The following is a 22,462-nucleotide window of genomic DNA, read 5'->3' as shown; positions in this document are numbered from 1 at the left end:
GGATCTATTGGTGTGTAGATGATATCACTCCTTGTTCAATCCACACTTTCTATCTCTTACACAATGATCTCTGAATATCTTCCCAAGAGAAGCAATTTCATTTAGACACATCTCCTTTCACCTTTAAAACATAACTCTTCATTCCACGTGCTAATTACATCTCTTCATTAGTAAATATAATTATGTTTGAATGATATATCTTTATTCTCCACTCACATATTTTATTTCATTTCAATAATCTCAATTTATCTTCACAATTCCTACCCAAATCTTAAATCTCCATGTCTTCGTGAAAAGATGCAACTCTTAGACAATAAGCAACCCTTTGAATGGGCATGTTTTTTGATAACAAACTTCCAAATACTAATCACTGCCTTTGAACATTATATATTGCAACACGCACTTCACATTGTTTCTTATGCCAATATATATCTTCATATCCCTATGAAGAGATGTGATCCTTCTTAAAGGAGATGACCACTTGAATAGTCATGACTTCTTAAAATTCTGCTAAAAATGCTTCACAAATCTGCCTACTTCTTTATAAATCTGCCATAAATCCTTCACAAATCTGCATGTCTTTCTAGATCTGCAATATTCTTCATATTTCCAACATTATTTTGCTCGCATTCCACTTCAAGGGCATGATTTTCAAACCTGAATGATATTCTTTTCTCACTACTCACTCATCTTCTTTTCCACATTTCACTATCACCTTTTATATCTACATATCCTTTTGCCTCTTCGTGAAAAGAGACATCCCTTTGAATAGTGGTGACCTTTTGAAAAGACACCACCTTTTGTTAACAATTCTTTATGTTGATTGCCTTTAAAAATGTTTTTATTTATCTTCTAATCAATCTAATTTTAATCTTCTTAAATTTGAATAATCTTCATGCAATAAAACTTATTTTATTTCCCATTCACCTTCTATTTATACTACTGCATGGTCTTATGAAGAGAGCCATTCCATTCATGTAGAAAGGCAATTCTTCAACGGAAACATCCTTTCTTAACTAATCGCAATAAGCTTAATAACAATCTTCAATACACCTTTGACATCAATGTCAACCTTCTAACAATCTCATCCATGTATCAATGATAATATGCTTAGACAACAAAACCCTTCTTGACATGACTTTGACATCAATGACAACTTCATCTTTGTACCTTTGGCATCAAATACTACATTTCAAACAATGAATTCATAACTTTTCCTCATAAGAATTTGTCACATTTAGCGTTCACCATGATAAGACACTAAATAATTATAATAATCCAGAATATGTTGCAGTGATCACAAATTTACACCCAATTTTATTGGCAATGAAACTACCCTTTAGACTTATTGCTAACATCTACAGCTTACATGAGAGGTCACTAAGATGTTCTAGACCATCCCTACTACCCTCAAATCCATTTTACAAAGTAACACATATTGTGAAACATCAATTTTGCATCGATAAGAGTCTCGTAGTCACCTCCTAAAGTGAACTCTCCACGCGACCCCATTGGTCCTACTCAAGTAACCTAATTTTTTAGTGATAAAATCTCACCTAGCCTCGTCAACATTATAAATGAACCCGAAGGAATAACATGAGCCTCAGAAGTACCTTAAGTACTTGTTCAATGTAGGCATATGTTCAAGCATTCTATTATTATAGTTGTCATACAACCCACATAGCCTTCTTCCATTAGATCTAAAACCACCATCAACTAGTCAACAACCCTCGATTAGTCAAATACCTTGCCCCACAACAATTTTGGTTTGCACCATCCTACTTAGCCAACCCCACCACCATCATAGACCTCCATTAACATCTATTTGGTGGATTCACTCATCACTACTTGAGAAGCCATGTGTCTTATTTGAGGGCACACAATACCTTATCTTTCTTGCAAGAGCATTGGTGAAGTCTAGAGCAAGTCCTTGAAATCCCAATATGTAGGTTTTTTGCAATTTGATAAAGAAAGATGGATTGAAGTTGATGTGGATAGCTCAATTCATGTTGTGATATAAGTTACTAGATGTGCATTTGGGCAACTTCTTGTCAAACCTCCTATACTTTGCATATCTATCTAGATACCTTATCTTTCTTGCAAGAGCATTGGTGAAGTCTAGAGCAAGTCCTTGAAATCCCATTATGTAGGTTTTTTGCAATTTGATAAAGAAAGATGGATTGAAGTTGATGTGGACAGCTCAATTCATGTTGTGATATAAGTTACTAGATGTGCATTTGGGCAACTTCTTGTCAAACCTCCTATACTTTGCATATCTATCTAGGGCTATGTGAGCTTGAGCTACAATGTAAATTTCTAGGAGTCACCCTAGGGGTAAGGAATTGCTACTAAGGAGCTCATGGAAGGCCCTTCTTAGTCCAAGTGTTGAAATTGTTTTTCCTTGAGGAGGTCATTACTAGAAAGCTTGTGCATTGGGAATAGCATCCATGTCAAACTTTGATGAGCAAAGCCTCTCCCTTGTATTAATGGAGATTCAACGCTATCACGGATATGGCCAAGAGCATTAGTGAGGAAGTGATCACACCAATAATGGGCACACTCATGGTGCATGTGGAGATGTTATTGGAAGCTCAAGTGGTGGTCTAGATGCCATTGGTTGTGAGATGGGTGCTATTATTGGGATGTTGGTCCCTCTAGTCTCATGTTCCAATAGTAGTTAGGCTGGTTGGAAAGTTCCCAACCTTATTATGTTGGTCAATTTTAGATTTGATGGGTATTAGTGTATAGTGTCATCTGTGGTTATACATTTTTGTGATTTTAAACCAATGGCCACATGCCCTGAATGAGGCCCATAGGGATATGGTTGTATGCCTTTATCTATAATACAACCATAAGGATTTCTCATAAAACTTCTTTTACCTATCAAAAAAAGGTAATGTTAAAAATATGTTGCAAATCCTAAATAGTGAAATAGACCATTAATTCATATATTTAGCGATTCAACTTGTTATTATTAGTTCCACTTTTTCATACAAAACAAAATTCTTTTTCAATCTAATATTTACAAAGGTAAAAGGTTAAACACAATGGAAGATGGCTCCTGTTTATTTAACTTCAAGGGTAATGATCGAACAAAGAAAATGTCTAAATGGTTAAGTAATTTTATCTCACTAAGAATGTTCGGGTAACAATTATTAGTATCTCACATCCATTCTGATACAGGTCCAAAGATATTTAATTCATGTTAATCTACTGAGATTTAATATTAACACCACCTCTTATACAACCTCCTCAACAAGAAACAGTAGATAACTGAACAAGATGTAAAATCCTTTCTCGCTTATGACTAAATTGTCACCCCCAACAGTGAAGAAACTTGTCAGGTCGTGCACAGTACTGAATATATGCTATCATCAACCAAGATGTGTCACTTGGAGTTCTAGTGCCGACATTGCAGCATTAATTGAATTTACAACATCCATTTTACCACCACTCAGTGCTTCATCCAAGGGTGTCCGTTCATGCCTTTTCATTAAATCAATCAAAAAGTTTAAATACCGGGGCAAGGAGAAGAGCTTAAATCAAGTATTATATCAAAACAAACTGACCATACATCACGCCATTATATATAAATCCAATGTAATTTTGAACTTGTTATGAAAGAGAATGTAAGAGCAGTGAAAAGGATTTACCGGTTTAGAGCAGCTGCATTAGCACCTGCCAGAATCATCTCATGAACTACCTGAAATCAAGATAAAGGGACAAATGTGAACCTTAGGATCCTAATTAAGTCATGAACAGATCAGTTTCTTAAAAAAAAATAGTAACGATATGCATCACCATGTTGATGAATGTGCAACAAGAAACAGTTCACCTGAGCATGTCCATTCAAAGCAGCCCAATGAAGAGGTGTGTTGTCCTCAATGTTGCGTGCATTAAGGTCCTGCAGTAGGGATCATGTATGTTTGTTTTAACAGCATCAATAAAACAAAATAGATGGAAACAATTTAATAAGCAAATGCATTATCACTGCACAAAGCTATCTAAGATGAACTCAAAATGATAAGCAGGACTAATTCTGATTGCTTCATACTTCTTTTTCTCGCTAAAGTCTAAACATAAATGAGAAAAATATGATTGACGGCTCATTGATGTAAAACTGTGGGACAATCCTGGCTGCATGATTGAAACAATTCACTCTGGGGATACATAATCAATGAAGTTACAACTGTAGTTCACACTCTATTACATTCCACATAAATGGGAAAGTGATACAACGGCCAGAGACATATTTCAACAGGAACTGAAAAATATGTAAAACTCAATGCAGAAAACTGTTTGGCATTATTAACGATGCAAACACCATATCGAAAAATACCAAAACCAAGTATTTGGTCTCCCATAGCAGTAGAGTTTCGGGTTTATTTATTATGAGTATAGAAATTTAAGAATAAGACAAATTAACTTTTAAAACTCGGAAAGCCATTAAAAGAATCATACAAATGTAATGTCTAGGAAATCATCAATCTTGCTTACCACTCCATGGTTGATCAAATATCGCACAACATCAAGATGCCCATTTCCAGATGCCATGTGTAGTGCTGCATTAACAAATGACAAGGATAATGGAAAAACCCAAAGCTGTAAAATGTGTAGATTTTTGCAATTGAATAGAGTCACATGAGATGCATACAATTTTGATCCATCAGATGGGAATATGAATGTTGGAACACAATCTGCAGTAATAAGGCATAACTTCCCTTAAGGGACAAGAACAAATCTGAACTATTACAATTCGAAAACTAATTTCTGGTTTCACAGGAAACCAACCGTTGCAAATGCACAAGGTAACATTCCTTGATTACCATGATGTCCTGCACATTCTTAGCTGAAAAGGCTCACTTTCTTCCAGACATTCTCCTTAAATAAAAATAATATTTGGTAAAAACCTGACTTCCATGCTGAAAATAATCAGACAATCTCACAGAGCAAAGCAATTACAAGAAAACAAAAGAGAAGACATATTTGATGTCTCAAACAAATGGAAAAAGCCAAAGGGAATCAAAATGTCCAAAGCATATGTGCGTCACTTATCAATGAGAGGTTGAATAAAAATGAAAAACATGACATGGGCAGTCTCAATGCAAGATATATAAAAGACATCCACAATGACCTTGTGAAGCCGATCGTATCCTAGAAGTGCGTTGATGTTGATACATACTGAAGCGAGCTTTCATAATTTGTGTTGAAATGTTGTCATTGATGTCTAAGAATCATAATGCCGATTGAAATTATTGTCAAAGTTTGATTGAAATAACACTCATATCTATTAATGATGGAGTTCCTTTTTACATGACAGATTGTTTAGGACTTCATTATATTTATGCTAGCCGATTCAAGATCTAATAAATTGCTTCATGGTTGAAACCCAAAGTCAGCTCTCAAGAAAGTGCAAGGATAATGATTTACAAGAACACCAGAGATTCATTTCAAACTTCAAAGTAATGTGCAGTGATTTTGATTAGCAATAAATAAAAGGTGGCGATTATAGAGAACAAGAGCAGCAATTTGTCTAGAATAAATACACCTAAACAAATGGTGACTTCCTTAACTAAAATGGCAGCAACTCTATTAAAGAATAAAGCAGCGCATTGTTGTTAAGAACAAAACAGCAATTAATATAATGAAAACATGGGCAACTTTCTTAAGACAAAGCAGCGATTAGCATGAGGAAACCCAAAGGATGCGACCTGATTTAGTAAAAGGGTACGATTTCATTACTTTGTGTTTATTAACAAACAAATATTTTTATGTTCTTGTGCATCGACTCTCTCCACATTATGTTTATTAAAGGCAGATTTTAATAGTACATACAAATACATTTGTTTGTAAAGGTCGCCTCCCTTGAGGAAGGCACAACTGAGAAACATTGTGTCTCTCAAAGAAAGTCACATTCCTTGAGAGAAATTTGAAGGTATAAATGGGAATTGGGGATTAGAGTGAAGTTGCGTGGAGTCAAAGAAAGAAAAATACATCATATACACCAGTTTATGAAGAAGACTATTTGCTGACTTATGAAGAGCAAGTTGTGAGAAGATCAATTGCAGATTTATGAGAAGATTGTAAGAAGTTTACAGCAGATTTATAATAAATTTTCATGTGGAGATTGTGATCATTTTGTGGCAGATCTAAGATCAGCCTATAGCAGATTTAGGAAGAAAATTATAGCAGATTGAAGAAGAGAGTTATAGCAAAATTTGGTGCCTCTAGTGGGTTGGTGCTTACAAAGTGAATGAGCATTTGGTGACTATAGTAGGTTTGCCTACAAAATTTGTAACAAGAAGATTAATACAAGCAATTTTTTGCCATGGTTTTATCCTGCAAGGGTTTACATGTAAACTTTTTTGTTCTTGTGTTGCTCATTGTTTGATTTCTAATATGTGCTAATTTAGATTAAATCTTGAAGTAATTAAATAAGTTTTAGAAGGTAAGAAGAATATTGTTATACTTATTCACCCCCCCTTCTCAGTATAACCATGTGCTCATCAGTTTGAAACAAGAGACAGAAATGGCTAAACAAAAAGAGTGATGAAAGAATAAAGCTTCCCAACTAAGTTTATATCCAAGTAATAAATTTTGTTGCCATTTTAGCTTTTCTAAAGGAGGTCACACCCCTTTAAAGTCTCACATTTAGGTCATATGGAAACTTATCCCTTATATCCTTATTCTGTACATCCTAGGATTTTTAATTCCATCATCTGGCTTATGTTCTTTTTTCATGTAGCATTCAGAATAAATGACTTCATCAAATTGTGTTAATGCTTTCACATATTCCAGATTGCATAGGAGGGGCATTTGAAATAGACTTTTTATTTATTCTCCAAAAAAATTCCAACCGTCCAGCTTTGATCTGCCTTTGACTATCAAATCAAATCTGAGCAACTTGTATTTCTCTTCATAACAAGGATTTCTTTACCTTAATTTTTTCTGCTTCAGACAATTATGTCTTCTCCATATTATCATTTTTCTGGAGTCATTAATTCCAGAAATTATTGAACTCAATTTGTGACATGTGGAAGAATAGCAGGAAGAACAAACAGATTCATCAGGATGCATGGGAAAGGCATTGCTGATATTGATCTGAGTTTCATAATCATACTCACAGAATGACATACACAAAGTAGAAACAAAGACAAGCTAAAAGTCCTGCTTCAATCGGCTGTAACATAATGTATGTAAGAGCAAGGAGTTTGTGCATAGACTACATGGTGACATTAATAAATTGACCTACTATACTTGATATTCAAAAATGGTGGATATTATCAATATGTGACAAGAGGAACAATCCTAGGGTAGCAATTGTAATGTCCCCATTTTTATGCCATTCTATTCTGTGAGCGTTGTTTTTAGTTTTCCATAAGTTTTCAGGTGAGCTGAGAGAGTTCTAATGTTCTTGGAGAACTCAATTTCGGGTTTTCTTGGCATCCGATGATGGTTTGGAGTTCAGTTGGCATTGAGGTTTGCAATGACACATTTTGTAGCATTTATGGCCATCAGGGTTGTTCTCCACTTTTCTAGGAGAACATGGCTATTTTTAGTAGGTGCTTGTTTTGGCACTCGACATCTTCAGCATCAGTTTCTTGTTAACGTGAACAGTTTCAGATTTTGGTGCCTTGCCAATGCTTTCTACAAAGTGGTTTGCATTATTTAAATTATTAAACTGAAGTTATAAAGTTGTTCCCCCAAGTTGGATGCCTGCGGAAAAAGGGGGACTTAGACATGTTAATTTTTAAATTGCAAAAAATCCCGAGGGAAAAATGATTTATTATAAATTTAAAAAAAAAAATTCCTCCAATTCTATAAAAGGAGGATTTTGGCTCTCATTTCAGTTATTTGGAGTTGCACACATACCGAGATGTTGTCAAAGTTGCTGAGAGCATGGTTATACTGAGAGAGGGGGGGGGGTGGTGAATCAGTAACAAACTTTTATTTTTCAACTTCATATTATAAACATATATCTTTATCCCAAAACATATTCATTGCATATTAACATTCACATGTGATCTAATTATTATGAACACTAGATATATACGTGGAAACCCTTACGGGAAAAAACTACGTCAAAATAGCTTCCATTTAACAAAAAAACTCTTTTACAAGTTCGTAGGTATTAAACCACTAGAAGCACCAACCCCTCATTCTGTTTGTGAGACTCCTTCCCACTAGAGGCACCAACCCCTCATTCTAATTCATGAGCACCAACCTCTCATTCACTTTAGAGGCACCAACCTCTCATTCACTTTAGAGGCACCAACCCCTCATTCAAATTTCCACCTTTTAATAGATGACGATGTTGATGGTGTTTTTACGCACTATGCAACAAAGAATAAAATACTAAGTATTCTATCCTCTCTTGAACAAAGACTCCCAAATGCTAAGTTGCATGCTTGGATAGACTCAGTTGTGTATGATGTGATATTGCTGGAATCACAAGGTGGACTTATGTTGAATGCTTGAATGCTCGAATGATGCTAGAATGTGTGACTTCGCTTGATTTAAAAAAAGGAAAAAAGGATAGGGTTTAAAAGGCTAATCTAACTCTAGGAATGTGAGAGCAATGGGCAATCTTTGGCGGAATTCAACTACGTCTTCCTTCGACATGCTATGAACATCTCCACAAGGCTAGTGCAATCTCCTAAGGATAGCTTTATGATTTTCAAATCACCGCTACAAGCATAGACACCATCAAGTTGATGCATATCAATGAAGAAGCGATAATTTAAGTTAAGCTTGGCTAAATAGATCCAGTCAACTACGCAAGGCACTTTACCATCGGCAAAGTGTTAGTAGTATGGATATACGAATTTCACCATTGATCATACACAAAGTTCTTCCATTCATCTGAATAACTTGAAAACAAATTGAGAAGTAGAGACCATGCAAATTGTTGAATCAACACAGAGAATTCACCATATCTTCAATGAAGTTTGCGTGCCTTTTACAACAATATCTTGGCAACAATCTTTGCCTTCTCTTCCTACTCTAACTATTTGCTATCTGCTTTCTAGTTCTACTACTATTCTCTATTTATTCACTATTGAACTCTTGTCTATTAACCTTTACAAATGAAGAAGTGGGGCCTTATATAGTGTTCACATTACAATTTAGTGGTTCAAATCGATTCACAATCAATGGCCAAGATTGAAAGATAGAAACCCTAATTAGGTTTTGTTACACCCATTGCAAAGCATTTAATGCTTAACCAATGATAAAATTACATTCAATGGGACACATGTCCTTGAAAATTTGACCAATAGATGATGGCGGTAGGTACATCGAACTTCGTGCCCATGTGGTAGTTATCTTCTTTATAGGATGAGTCGAGTTCATTGAATCTGGACGCCTTCTCATGAAATAATGTGATTGGATGAATGATGACTAGGCGCCACCTCAGCTTGTTCTTTGTAACTCATCACAATTGTAAATGAATGAGGCATATTTCTTGATACTCAACATTATCCAAGCTCAATCAATGAATGATTTTGCTCATGTAGATCTTCTAACTTTGATTAACTCTTCTGAAACTATCTTTTATCTTGATCACATGCATTCTTGAGATTTCATCAGGCTATACTGACAATGATACTTGAATTTTCGAAGGAATTTCAAGATTGTGAAAATTTCCTTGAGTGATTGATGTTGAGAGTTGCTCCTTAATTAGAGTGTGCTTTGTGAAATCCTTTCCTTTGAGAAACTTCTTTGTATTCTTCTAAGACTTGAAGTGTTGCAATGAATCATCATGCTGATCACGTTTTTGGTCCTTGTCTTTGCTTAGGATGTATGGTGTCATTGCCTAGGACGCCTTGTTCTTGGGTAGGACGCCTTGGAGTACATTCATCTGGAGTCTTCTTGTATTCCCCTTGATGTATATGACTCCTATCTTGAGACTTGACAATCCAATCAGCTGCCTTGTAGAGACTTAAAGTGCAATATCCTCCTTGATGAGAGCTCGCCTTGCTCCAGCCATCTTTCACCTATGAGAGATGCTTAAGTTAGTTTCATGAAATGGCATTTGCTTGCAAATAAGAATCGGTCACTTAGGCTAGGAATCCTAATCTAGAACAATAAGCTTGAAACCCTAGGATACGTATCTTGCTCTTCAATTGAACATGATCACCCTAAGCTGATAATAGTTCCTTGTAAAAGTTCTAAGATGATCATAATACAAAACATCTAAGACAAAATCTTGTGAAGGAAATAAGTAAGATATTGAATCAGTCACAAAATGAAGCCCGATTTCACACAAAAATGGTGAAATTCGTCTTGTTTCAGATCTGCAACCTGCCTCACAATAATCAGAAATCCCAATTTAGTTGCCACTTGATTAATTCGCCTTGCTTTTGAAGTGCAGATCAGAATTTATTAATTCGATTGCCTTGAATGATTTTGCCTTTGTAAAAGTGTGCCTTTGATACCATTTGCTGGACTTTGTCGAATTACTGGTGTAGATGATGGAATCGCTGATCAAAAGCTGAAAATAGCTGCTAAGACAATGCACTCACTTTGAAATTTGTGAAATGAGGATCGCTGAACCTTGAAATGAATTTGCTGTGATGTAACTGCGAGTTTGGATGCAACTTTGGTCCAATGCAAATTGTTGTCAATAATGGGTTCGCTGGTGCTAAAATCAAAATCGCTTTGCTCACGAACTGATCACTGTTTCAATGAAGATCGCACAAATTCAATATCGCCTTAAACACAAATCGATGTTTATAATGAGTTCACACCAATAACCAAATCGCTGATAAAGTTGAGTCGCTGATAATCAGACAGAGAGTTGAATTGCAAATGTAAAGACAATGTCAATTTCAAATTGATCAAAAGAAATGATCAATTTTAAGCTTATAGTTGCTCAGAGAGGTGAATACCTCATCACAAATCATTGGCAACCTTTATTTAAAGCTCTCGCAATTAGAACAATAGTGCAATCTGATCATAGTCATTCCATGTCGCACAGCTGAATGGAAACACCTCCTTACAATATCAAGATTTCCTTGTGGATCGCATAACCAAATTAAATGCATTGGAAGACTATAAGCCCCTACACATTGAATGATTGCCATGAAAACTTCGAGTTTGGTAACTTGGTGTAATTGCCTTTGAATCAAAAATGCAATGCCTCGCAATAATCAACTTCAGCATCGTAGATCTAAATGCGTTGTTATTGTTCATAAAGCGCACCCCCATTCATTAAATGTGCTCAATCAATCTTGGCAAAACAACCTCGAGTTTTGTATCCCAATTAACAATTACTATTAATAGCCCAGCTTAGAACTTTTAAAACCTTTAGTTTCTTCGATTATGATCAAGCTGTCCGCGTTGCACCTAATGAGCCTTATCGATCTTACAATGCCATGGGCATCGGTTTTAAATGTTTCAATTGCATGACAGCTCTTAGTAAATGCCCTCAATTGATCATTTGAATCTATCCTCGAACTTAGAAATTTGCATTGAATGTAGCATAGAGATCACATCGTGGAAGCTCAAGTGTTGAAGTGGCATCGTCAAATGCTAATATTTTGCTCTTGCATTCATAAAATGCCCTTGTTCTTCGTTCATCGCATTTACCAAATGACTCGCATCGTTTGGAGTTCAAGGCATTGCTTCTCTTCTTTCCAAATTGAACTAGGCTTGATCATAAAAGACACTCTTGCTTGTAGATCATCACAGTCAAAGACAAGGTGTTCTAGCCTAGAACGAGTAGCTTCCTAGCTTAGAACGCCTTGTGTTCTAGCCTAGAAGAGGGTGCTCTAGTCTAGTATGGGGTGTTCTAGTCTAGGACGACTTGACTCATTTTCATGCCTTAGCCAAATTTTATATTTAAGATGATTCGTTCAAGCTCAAATTCGTAGCTTAAAAGCATCAAAGAAAATAACCCAGTCTGTGTTTTGATTGGTCAAAGAAATCGCACTGCTATGATGGCATTGTTAATGCCTTAGAATTATCATCGCTGACCCTTGTTTAATCTGTGGGACCCAAGCAGTGTGTGGCATGGTGGAAACGGGAGCCAAAGTTCAATGCATTGCCTAAAAAACTTTGCAATTCTCTGCATTTACAATTTGCAGTGGGCCAGCAATGTTAATACCTTTAAAAAAAAATCTTTCTTAGTCCCCACGTTAAAAGCTTGTGGGCCCACACAATGCCATGGGGGTATGAAGCTGGTAAGAGGGGGTGTGATGAGGAGAAACCACAGGGTAAGAAGAAAGGGATACGGGGGTTATAAAAGGGATGCTGCGGGGTAAGGTTAGGATAAGAGGGGTAGGTTAGGAGCTACGGGGTTACGGGAGTTATAAGGAGATAACAAAGGTTGGGTGTAAGGTGTAGTGGGTATAAGGGATAAGCTAAGGGGGTTATGAAAGGGGTAGCAAGGAGGGTTATGGAGGGTGTTAAGGGAGGTTTAGGATGTAAGGTGTGAGTTAGGATATAGGAAATGGAAGTTGGGGAATTAAAGATAGGATGATGTGGGAGGTATAAAGGGTAATGTAGGGAGCTAGGATAGGATAGGTAGAAAAGGGGGTAAAGGGTATGAGATATAAGATGAGGTTAGAGATGTAGGGAGTGGTAGTTATGAGGTTAAGGGGAGGGATGTGAGATATGGAATGTAGGGATGGGAAGTTAGAAAGTGGGAGGTATACGATGAAGGTAGGTGAGGGATGGGGATGATAGGTGAAGGGTAAAGGTATGAAGTAAGGATAAGGGATGAAATAGAGGGAAGTGAGGGAAAGTAGAGATGGATAGGAGAATGAGAGAAGGTGAAGTGGAAGGGATGATGATGTGGGAGGTATAAGGGGTAATGTAGGGAGTTAGGATAGGATAGGATAGGTAGAAAAGGGGGTAAAGGGTATGAGATATAAGATGAGGTTAGAGGATGTAGGGAGTGGTAGTTATGAGGTTAAGGGGAGTGATGTGAGATATGGAATGTAGGGATGGGAAGTTAGAAAGTGAGAGGTATACGATGAAGGTAGGTGAGGGATGGGGATGATAGGTGAAGGGTAAAGGTATGAAGTAAGGATAAGGGATGAAATAGAGGAAGTGAGGAAAAGTAGAGATGGATAGGAGAATGAGAGAAGGTGAAGTGGAAGGGATGAATGATAGGAAATGGTAGGTGAGGGGGTAGTAAATATGAAAGGAAGATGGCAATGGGAGTGATCGGGCTTGGGCATCCACTGTCAGTGTTGGGAGAGGCAGGTCGGAAGCTTGGTTGGACAAAGGAGGTGTTGTCCTGGACTTCATCCTGAAAAGAGAGACTTGTCCTGATTACATCTTAGCCACTTGGGATACTTCACTTCTTCCAAAAAGAAAGGCTAATAGCTAAAAGACTCTACAACTATCCTAGAAAGCAGAAAAAAGTGGAGGTCCCCATTTGCAATGGGGCAATGTGTGAAAACATCACAACAAACGGATGATTATCCTTGCTATCAAAATTTGCCATCTTTACTATGTTCTTCCCTTCTCAAATCTTCCTTTCATCAACTGATAATGATTCTACCACAAATAATTCACACAAATCTGCCTTGAATATATATTCTTCACAACTCGGTCAAGATCATATGTATACTTTCCTCATACAAGATGCTGGAGCATACAGGATTTTATTTCACATGCTTCTCACTCCTTGAGGATCTTCTTTTACACAGTTCTCTTAAAGATCTTTTTCATACTTCACACCACATCATACTTCATAAAATAACATCACTTATATATCTTTTCCAAATGAGTCAATTCCCTTAGGACACTTCTCTTCAGTAATAAACAAAACAATCTCTTCATAATTGCACCCCTTCTTGTTTATTTTATAGTTTTACTAATTACTATTCTTAAACCAACGACTTTGTTCAACTTGATTTTCCTCTTGTAATTACCGCCACCTTGCTTTTATTAAATCACACTCTATGAGAAAACATTACTAATCATAAACAAATCGTAGCCTTTTTAAGAATGTATAGTAGAAATACTAAATCGCACCTTTTAGGCTAATAAACAGATCGCAACTTTTTGGTTTTATATTTCCTTTAAAAGAGTCGCTGCCTTTTCTGTGCTTGTCTTATACTTTTTGTCTTTTCCTTATTTTGTCTTTTTCTTCCTTTTGTTTTCTAATGCCACCTTTTCATAAAGTAATATGAACTGATGATTCCAACTTCTGAATTGTCTTAGCACAAATTTATTAAATTCTTTGCAAATGTTATCTTCTGTATAATACTCTTTTTATTCATATATCGCTGCCTTTTGGTGAATATTATTTGTAAAGACAAATCACCACCTCTGTTGTATATTATTTACTGTTTTAGTAATCATCTTTTAATCTCTTTAACTACTGTGTTAACTTATGTCTGCTCTCATATATACCAAACTCAAAACAGATTTCACACCTACTTTCTTATAAACAGATTGTCTTTATATATGATTCAATGTCAATGTCTTCTTTTGTCTTATATAACTTTTGTCATATATGTCTTTATCTTTATTCTTTGTCATCCTGTAGCATAGGGATCTGAATTTGCTTGAAAACTGCTGAGTTGTAGGACATTCCATGTATATTCACAACAAACTCCAGTAGTCGTTCAATGTCATCAAGGATAGCAATAGTTAATGGAGACTTATAAGAAGTCCTCAAAAAAAAAACTTTATTATAACTACATATTTACTGCTCTCATTAAGTCCAAGCATTGTTATTTCTGTTGATATCATTTACACAAAACCTTTATTATAATATTAGCCTTTTATATATGCATTTGTGTCTTTCACATGTAACGAGGTTTACCATCACTCAAGATTGTTTTTAGATACTCCAACCACATTGGCTTTATTTCTTGTAGTGCATTTATCTTTTGACATCAATGGCACTACTTATGACATTGTTCTTGCTGACATCAATGACAATATTCTTTTGACATTAATGATAATCTTGACATTCGATCTCTAAACCTTTGACATCAATGACAATATTTCCAACAAAAGTGAACATTGAGTTCTTCCAAGAGTTGGTTGAGGACAAAAACCCTTGTCAATATTCACTAGTTTCAATGGTAGAAGATCTATCCTAGCTGGTTTGGTGTTTTCACACAGGAAACAAACGGAATTTGAGGGAGTTTTGGCAATCCAGGGTTTTTAGAAATAAAAATATTCAAGGTATTTTGAAGTGCAAATTTTGGCAAAGTTTGGTGATAAATTTGTAGACGATTTTGGTGTGTTTTGGCAGAGCTTGCAAGAGCCCTTACCTGACCATACAACTTGCCAAGACAAGCCATAACTCTCATGTGGAGTCAACTAAGGAGGATTTTTGTCCCATTGTTCTGGGAATCAAATCAAAGGAGTCTTCTAGACTGGGCAACCAAGTCTGAACCAATTTACAAGGGAAATTCCTGCTGTTTAATTTTTCTGTTGAGCCGAGCCACTTATGCAGGCCATACCAACCCAGTTGTATAGGCATTAATATGAATGAGCATGGAAACAATAGAGGGGTTTAATCATGGATTGCAAGGTGCTGGGTGAATTGTTTATGAGTGATTTCCAATGCTGATGCAGCTGTCATCAATTTGTACGGGCATCCCTTGCTGCCTGGCGTGAGTTCCTAGGTAGAGGTAGCTTGGATTTTGAAGGCTGACTCTTTCCCCGAGGTTTGCAACAGTGAGAAATCATGTTACTTTGGAAAAGATTGCAGAGTGAGAAATCATGTTTATGGGCAACAAATAAATTAATTTTTACGTTCAGCCCTGCCTCTAGTGCTGTCATTGGGGGACTGGTCATGTTTGAAAACTGAAATCAGAAATATAACAACCAATTTCATCATTAGCAGAGCGAGATTAAGCTTAAATGAACTGAAGGGGTTTGCCATGTGACATTGGAGGTTGTATCAAGCTCAATGGACGTGCAATTTGGTAGCCTAATCATGTGGTGTAATCCAGAGGTGTTACATCTACCTGAAGCAGTGTTCAGAATTGAAATCAGACCTGTCCTCTTCAGTCCCAGAACCTCACATTGTTAAGCTATCAGCTGATGTACTTCATGTAATGTGCTTTCTCCATTTATTGTACTGGTTCTTTGTAATTGAATGTTCATCAAGTTGGCTTACAGCAGATAAATAAATGAATGGAATTTGGCGATATATTAACAGCATTCTGTTCTTGCAAGTTTATTGTTAAACTCATTGCAAAATCATAATAAAAAAATAACGGGGTACACTTACAACAACAACACCGAAGATCAAATATAAAAATTATGCAGTTGGATATAAAATACCATTTACAATCATATTAGCCAACATAGATGAGCCCACCACTAGCTAGGTGCCATGCTCTTAAATTTGCCCAAGCAGTGGTGTACTATATTGCCAACGTAGGTGGTGGATGACTCTGATTTCATAAGCTGTCATTTCTTATCATCGAGTTTGGTGTGTTGGTGTGAATAGGGTATATTACCTAACTGGTTCCCATCTAGGTCCTATTCACAATTAATTAAGTTTACTTGAAGCACTTTTAAGTTACTTTTTGTGTCTCATGTCATATGATTATGACACATTATTATGGTAATTGCTTAATTTATTGAATAAATGAACAAAGTTCATATACACAATTACAAAGCATTGTTTCTAAAAGAAACAAGCAATTACAGAAGTAAAATATAGAAACTATCTAAGATTCTAAACAAACATAAAGAAAACTTAAAATACATTATTGACCATTAATTAATATGCAAATATTATTCTAATACCCTCCCTTAATAGTCAATCTATCAGCTACATAGTGTTGCCCCCTAAATTTTACAAACTTATCTGGGCTTAGAGACTTGATGAGGATGTCTACAGTCTGATCCTGTAATGGTTACCCCAAAATCCACTTCTAAATGAAATCACAGCTATAAAGTAATTCCGTCAGACACTTTGCTTGCAGTCCCTAATTTCTCTGTTTTGTGTTACAACCCTTATGACTCCGGAATGGTTTATTGTATTGTTTTTTTGTGCCCTTTTAACAAGGATCTATGCATGTAACATGAATATGAAAATGAAAGCATAAACACACAACTGAAATAACCAACACACTGTATTTATAATGATTTTCAGATTAAGTGCAATATTGGCAATGAAACAACTCACTAAATACTCCAGCAATAGAATAGCATGAATATTGTTTTCAAAGAGTGATGGCCTGGGCCATAGCATTAGGCTGCTGCTAACAAGATGCTACACTACGCAGCTGCTACAGTGACATTGCTACAGTACGCGGTTGCTACAGTGACGCAGCTGCTACAGTGCAAAGCTGCTACTGTACGCTGCTGCTACAGTAATATTTTATCTTCAGTCAGTCCAAAGTCTTCATATATCATCCCCTCAAAGTGGCATAAGCATCGGACAAATGGAGAAGAAGTTATGAGCAAAACATCCAATCTGCCTGTAGCTAGAAACGTGCCCAAACTGCCTGATAATGAAGCTGGTAGCAATGGATTCCAAAGGCCAAAACCCAGGGGAATGACATCTAGAATGTCACAAGAGAGGATAGACGTCCTCTGATGCCAAGAACGGGTCTGCAATTCATTGCATCAATTTCTTCTCATATCCAACATATCTAATGAAGCCACAAACGCTTTCTTTTATTCTCTTTCCCAGGGTCGACTCAACTCTCATCAACAATGTGGGATAAAAGATGAGCAATATAAAACATATATTAAAATATTCACTTATGTCTCCCTTGGGTATAGATCCCATAAAATAAATATTAGAGTAACACTTTAATATTTTACAATTAAATTAAATGTTACTTTAATAAAACTTCAGGCATTAAAATGTATTAGCAATCGGACTCCGAATAATGCGAGTGATAGCTCGTCGGAAAGCTCTCACCAAGGAGTATCAAATCCAAACACCAAAACTGGCCTCCACTATGTCCTGCTGACTTACTAAAAATAGTAAGTATGCCTGAAACTGAGTAAATCAACTTCGTTTTGGCCCAAACTGGAAATGACTAGGCCAAAACACTCCAGGACCCCTTAAACCCTTCGTTAGCCCTCGGGACCATGTAGAACAAGGCTAACGCACACACACTTGTTCAATTGCTAAAGTGGGGACATTACAGATCCTTAGCTGGTACATACTGCAACTGAACTGATCCATCTTCTACAAGCTTGCAGATGAAATGACAATGAAGCTCAGCTGGCTTGGTTCGTTCATGGAAGATTGGATTCTTGGCAAGTTTCAGCACCCCTTGATTGTCACAATACAAGGGTGAAGGGCCTGCTTGAGACATTTGCATGTCAAAAAGCATCATTCGAAGCCAAACTGCCTCACAAGCTTCCTTAATAGTTCCTTGATATTATGCTTCGATCGAGCACTACCTGTTGCTTCTTAGTGGTCCATGTGATTGCACCTGTGCCCAAACTGAAGACATACCCAAAAGTAGACTTTTTGTCATCAACAGAACCTACCCAATCTAAATTTGTAAAACCAATGAGCCTAGGATCTTTGCTTCTGACATACAAAATGCCAAAGTCAGGGGTGCCCTTCACATATCTCAACACACGCTTCGCTGCAACCCAATGTTCAGCTTTACGGGCTGTCATGAAGCGAGGGGTATAGGTCACAGCATAACTAAGGTCAGGTCTAGTGGCACTGAGATAGATGAGGTTGCCCACTAGTTGCCTGAACGATGATTCCTTCACCACAGATGAATACGATTTGGCTGATAGTTTCAGCCCTTCCTCCATAGGTGTAGATGCAGGTTCGCAGGTATTCATCCGAAACTTATCCAGCAAACTTCTGGCATACTTCGACTGAGATAAAAAGATACTACCATCTATTTGCCAAACCTCTACACTGAGACAATAATGCAGAAGTCCCAAATCTATCATGTCAAAGGAGTGACACAAATTTTGTTTGATTTCTTCAATCAAATGTGTCGAGCTCCTAGTAATGATCTAGTCATCAACATAGACAACAAGAAAAAGAATATCACCAAACTGTTTGACATACAAATTGGAATCAAGACTCCTTTGAAAACCATGATCAACTAGGTACTTATCAATTTTCATATACCATGCCCAAGGGGCCTGTTTGAGACCAAAGTGCTTTCACCAACAAACATACCTAGCGTTCTTTACCGGCAACCTTAAAACCTAGAGGTTGTGTCATATAGACTTCTTCCTACTACTCACCATTGAGGAATACACTCTTGACGTCCATTTGATGGAATTTCCATCCAAACTGGGCAGCTGAAATAGCACGGACAAGCTGAATTGTGCTCATTTTGGCTGTAGGAGCGAATGTCTCCTCATAGTTGATACCCTCTTTCTTCGAGAACCCTTTAGCTACTAAGCGAGCCTTGTACTTATCAAGGGTTCCATCAACCTTATACTTGATTTTTTACACCCATTTGTAGCCAATGGGTTTCTTCTCGGGTGGAAGATCGGAGAGGACCCAAGTGTTGTTCTTCAAAGGACTATGGTGTTCAACCTCCATAGCATGTTCCCACTCAGGTATTCCTTTAACCTCTGAATATGTCTGAGGCTCATAAATGCTATGAATGTTGGCCATCAGAGCAAAGTTCACTATGTCCTTCTATTTGCTCTTGCTTCTAGTTGATCTGCCCTCAATGAGTTCATCATCAAGAAGATCACCAATGGTCATGGCCTACCACTTAGCTCGGAGAGTAGAAGTACCAACATACATTTCAGGAATGTCAACATGACCTGGGGTACCTAGAACAAATTCATCTGGATGGTGATCCAAATTCTCCTGAGGAGAGTCGGGTGGTGCAATGTCATGCCTGGGTGACTCCACAACTTCAAAGTCAGAGTCATCAAAATCCCTCCCATCAAGTGGACCTAAGAGAAGACAAACACCCAAATCCTTAGCCTTCAAAGGTTGATCCTCAAGGCTCAAAATAGGAGAGGAGAGCTTAAAGGGCCCTCGTTCTTCATCAAATACAACATCACAACCGAAAATGAGACAATCAATGTCTACATCAATCAACTGATAAGCTTTGTGGTTACCACTGTAGCCTATGAACATGAGTTTCTGGCCCTTGGAATCCAATTTTGTGCACTTGGCATCTAGAATCCAAACATAAGCAAAGGAGCCAAAGACTTTCAGGAGGCTGATTTTACGCTTCCGTCCAAACCATGCTTCTTCTGGAATCATCTTCTTAATGGCATGTGTAGGAGACCGGTTCAAAAGGTAGCCTACAATGTAAATTGCTTCAGCCCAAAATTTCTTTGGAACATGTCTATGCTCCAACATAGACCGAGCCATCATAGTGATTGTGCGGTTTCTCCGCTCAACAATGCCATTTTGCTCAAGGGTGTAAGGTGTGGTGCACAGAAGTTGAAGAAATCAAAAGAACAAAATTCCCCCCCATTGTCTAACCGAAGAGTGACTATTTGACAACCGCACTATTTTTCTACAAAGGCCTTAAACTTCTAAAACATGCTAAATGCCTCTGGTTTGTTTTTAAGAAAATACACCCACATTCTTCTACTGAAATCATCAACGAATAACAGAAAATACCTGGATCCAATGATTGAAGGAGTGTTCATTGGTCCACAGACATCTACATGAACCAACTGCAATACCTTGGAGGCTCTCCAAGAATCACCATCTGAAAACGGAGTCTGATGATGCTTTCCAACCTAACAAGCTCCGCAAACTCCATGATTCTTATAGTTTGAATCTCAGGTAAGCCAACTACAAGACCCTCCCAAACAAGCTGAGAGAGATAGTGCACATTCACGTGCCCATATCGTTGATGCCAAAGATTGTTGATGGAAGTACTTTTGGCTGCCATGGTGTGCTCCAGAGAATCACCAATGTCAACAAGTCTATAAAGACCATGATCCTCAAGACCCATAGCACCTATAATGGCAGTCACCCTATCAACAATACTACATTTGTGCAAACTGAATACAATATCCAATGTAGGAGAATGTCGAATAATCTAACTTAATGACAACCGATTCAGCTCCATGCTAGGTACAAAGCATACATTGAGAAATATTAAGTTTCTTCCTCCAGATTGAATCTGCATATTGCCTTTTTTGACAACAGTATACTCTTCGCCTCCTCCAAAGATCACTAAATCAATGAAAGGCGTGTACTTTGTAAACCAATCTCCGCGATGTGAGAAATGCCAAGAGGCACCAAAGACGATGTACCAGGCAAATGATTTCACATGATCACAAGGTTGTTTGGCCATAAACACACAAAAGGCAAACTCCTATTCAAAATGCGTAGTAGTGTGGGCCTTCTGTTGAGACCCTCCCTGTCTAGATTGCTTAGATGGCAGTCTTTTCTTGCAATCTGTCTCCATATGGCCATACTTATGACAATAGTTGCACTGAATAATCCTAAGAAGATTATTCAGGGTGGAGAATCCTAAGAAGATTATTCAGTGCAACTATTGTCATAAGTATGGAAATACTGGTGTTGGTCTAGAACTACCGCTTTTCCCTTGTCCTTATCAAAGGCTTTTGTTGTGAAAGACTACTCAAAAAAGGAAATACTGGTGTTGGTCTAGAACTACCGCTTCCATCTATCTTGCTACAGAAGCTTGTTGCAGAGGTTAGGAAACTTGAAATCAACACTAGTGGATGTGATATTGAGAGTTTCAATGAAATGCTCATAGGCCCGAGGTAGATTTTTCAAAGTGATGACCACCATTATCTTCTTCCTCCATTTTTCGACCGATAACCTCCATCTAGTCACAAATATCTTTGATTTTTGTCAAATACTCCTAGAGAGACATCTTCTTGTCCATCATGATCAAAAAGAGCATGTTCTTGAGAAAGAATGCTCAACTCTTATCTGACGTTTCATGGAGATCCTTCAAGTGGGTCTAGATCTCTGTAGTTGTCTTATTGGAAGGGACTTATGGCAACTGATCATCAATGATGAATAAGTTGAGGAGCATGATAGCGTCACGGTTGTGCTCGTCATACTTGTCTTGATCTTTACCAGAAGTAGTAGGACGAGGTGTAGTACCCAGCATGACTTCGTCCAAGCATTGATACTCGAAGATGATGAGCTTCCACTGTTTCTAGGTGTTGTAGTTGCAGCCATTGAACTTTTGACTACTTTCCAACATAGTGTTGGTCAAAGACGCCATCACAAAAATTGAGATCAAACTAGGTCAACCTTGTGAAGGCACAAACAACGAGGCAGAAGTATTTGATGAAAAATCAAAGCAAAAACTGCCAACACAAATATTGGGAGGCTGAAAAAGGGCTCAAAACCTTGACACGGATTTCAAGGCATAGAAAACAATTGGGTCAAATTTTTGACACAAATACCAATGCAAAGAGGATTGCAGAAAATCAAGTACCCAGATTCCAGAAAGGGAAGCAGAAATTTTTTGAAACCCTAGGTCGCAGGGTAACAAAAAAATGCAAAAAAACACTTGTAGATGCAGAAACCCTAGCTGAGCAGCACACGAATTTGCAGAGACAAAAAAAACATAGT

General features: G+C 37.3%; 1 protein-coding gene across 1 annotated transcript in view; it reads right to left on the bottom strand.

Moving 5' to 3' along the window:
• Positions 1–3,033: 3,033 nt before the first annotated feature.
• LOC131072430 (uncharacterized) overlaps positions 3,034–22,462 on the bottom strand; it is a 75,375-nt gene continuing 55,946 nt past the window's right edge. The window contains exons 3-6 of the mRNA XM_058008575.2: positions 4,498–4,562; positions 3,836–3,904; positions 3,654–3,703; positions 3,034–3,486 (exon numbers count right to left, since the gene is read on the bottom strand). Coding sequence (XP_057864558.1) covers positions 3,375–3,486; positions 3,654–3,703; positions 3,836–3,904; positions 4,498–4,562 — 296 coding nt within the window. The 3' untranslated portion in view covers positions 3,034–3,374. The remainder of the gene's footprint in view (positions 3,487–3,653; positions 3,704–3,835; positions 3,905–4,497; positions 4,563–22,462) is intronic.

Source organism: Cryptomeria japonica, chromosome 8, assembly GCF_030272615.1.
Source record: "Cryptomeria japonica chromosome 8, Sugi_1.0, whole genome shotgun sequence".
In the NCBI taxonomy this organism is placed as follows: domain Eukaryota; kingdom Viridiplantae; phylum Streptophyta; class Pinopsida; order Cupressales; family Cupressaceae; genus Cryptomeria; species Cryptomeria japonica.
Note: the sequence above shows the minus strand (reverse complement) of the source record. Positions and strands in the feature narration are given on the sequence as shown.